The sequence below is a fragment of the Octodon degus genome, unplaced genomic scaffold (genome assembly GCF_000260255.1).
Source record: "Octodon degus isolate 3935 unplaced genomic scaffold, OctDeg1.0 scaffold00024, whole genome shotgun sequence".
Classification (NCBI taxonomy): Eukaryota; Metazoa; Chordata; class Mammalia; order Rodentia; family Octodontidae; genus Octodon; species Octodon degus.
The window spans coordinates 12,658,155-12,660,073 of NW_004524600.1; the positions used below are offsets into that span (position 1 = coordinate 12,658,155).

General features: G+C 53.6%; 1 protein-coding gene across 2 annotated transcripts in view; it reads left to right on the forward strand.

Moving 5' to 3' along the window:
• The first annotated feature begins 550 nt into the window (after positions 1–550).
• Abracl (ABRA C-terminal like) overlaps positions 551–1,919 on the forward strand; it is a 61,596-nt gene continuing 60,227 nt past the window's right edge. Inside the window, exon 1 of one of the 2 annotated variants that reach the window (XM_023712265.1) lies at positions 551–657. Coding sequence is in view for 1 of the 2 variants with exons in the window: in XM_023712264.1 (XP_023568032.1) it covers positions 646–657 (12 nt within the window). In the remaining variant the exon portion in view is untranslated. The remainder of the gene's footprint in view (positions 658–1,919) is intronic. The other variant, XM_023712264.1, reaches the window with a different exon arrangement.

Consider the following 1,919-nt stretch of genomic DNA (forward strand, 5'->3'; position numbering starts at 1 on the left):
CCCGCCGCCGCGAGGGCGCGGGAAGGAGGCGGGGGCGCGGCGCGCGAGGCTCGGCGGACTCCGCCTCCGCCCCCGCCGCGGGTTCGAGGTTCCCCGGCTGCCCGCCGAGCTCCCCAGACTTCCCGCCTCGGCTTCCCCTTCCGTCCACGCCCCCGGAGCGGCAGCACTTTCCCGGAAAGTTGTGGGGCTTCGAGTCTAAAGTTTCGGGGGCTCTGGGCTGAGCGTGGCCGCCGCTCCGCCTCCCGCCGCCGCCATTTACGGCGCCCCGGCCCGGCCCCGACGCGCCCGCACCGACACTGACAGCGGCGGCCGCGCTCCAGACCCGGATGTGAGGCCGAGAGGAGAGAGCGCGAGACGGAGAGAGAAACACCCACCGGGCTGGCTCGGCCGCTCCCGGGAGAGGGGGCCGCAGCGCCCCCTGGCGGCCGGAGCCCGGCGGCGGGCTGGCGAGCGACCTCGGCGCCGCTGCGGGAGACCCCGGCAAGGGGCGCAGGGGACCCGCGCGCCGCCCGCCCAGGAGCTCGGATGCGGGGTGCAGCCGTCAAGGTTTCGAAGCCTCTGCCTGTAAGCTTTAAATGAACGCTCGACTGAAGGGAGGACATTGTTCAGGTTGCTATGTAGGCGCTGTCTGCCTTTTGATGTCAAATGTCGCTGAGGGTAAGTGCCATCTGTTCCTGAGGGCTGGGGACATCCAAGTGACCTGGGAGTCAGAGTTCCTCCCTGAGACACTGAGGCTGAACTCCCGCTCTAGCTCTAAGCTGTGTTTTCCCCAACATAAAATTTGTTTGAACAGAGGGAGAAATAGATAAGTTTTCCTCTTTGTATGAGGTCATTATGGTCACTGGGTGGGCCTTGAGTGAACCCCAAGGCGCCCGCCACCCCTATCTTCCTCCATGAAAATTACTCAGGGGCAGTGTCTTAACTGCACCTATGTTGGAGAGAGGATTCTTAAACTCTCTGGTAGACTATCCAACAGGATCAAATACGAACTATCTCAAAAACAACAGCTGAGGCAAAATTATTCGGATTTTTAGGAGGGGGTGTTGACTTACACGTGTTCTCCAGAGTGCTGATCCTACAAATAGCCCCTAGGAGGGCATTATTAGAAGTTCGCCACCATTTATCTGTAATCCTAAAATTCAAAGAGTGCAGAAAGCCCAGCGATCCTTCTGTAACCTTACAACAGCAAAACCTACCCTGCCTCCTTAGGTGGCAGAATCCTAACTAAACTTGTGTGAAGCTGTAGTCGTTCTAGATGCCACTTGCTGTCAACATGTACAGGCTTTAATGCAGTGCTAATCTAGATAGAGGCATTGTATTTTTCATTTCTAAAAAATATTTAAGCACAAGGTAGCATTGGCAGACGGTTGTCCTCTGCATCGTTTTCCTCTGCCACCTGTCCTAGCACCTGGACCTTTGTCCCGCCCTCTGAAATACTCTTTCTACAGACTTTTGCCTGACTTGCTCCTACTTGTTCAAGCTCCTTGTCAAATGTCCTCTTCTTAGGCCTTGCCTCAAGACTGCAACTACACTAGGTCTATCACGTGCTGTTGCCCTTATCTAAATTCCTTTTCTTTAGGTGATTCCTTTTTCTGACATTAAAGTGCTCATATCTGCTTCTAGTTTTAATAGCTAATATGTAAGTGCTTGCAATGCACAGGTAAATTGTTCTTCAACTTTAATTGCAACAGAAATGGGCACTAGTAGTATTTTTCATTTTCTTCTTTTTTGGTATAAATGGGCTGTGTAACTTGTAAACCATGGTGTTATTAAGTATCTGGGTTAGAGATTCAGACCCAGGCAAGATCAACTCTAGAAAATAGAAAACTTGGGCTGGTGAGATGGCTCAGTGGTCTAAAGCACCTACTTAGAACAAGCTTAGCAAAGCACAGGGTCAGCGGTTCAATCCCCCAGCACCA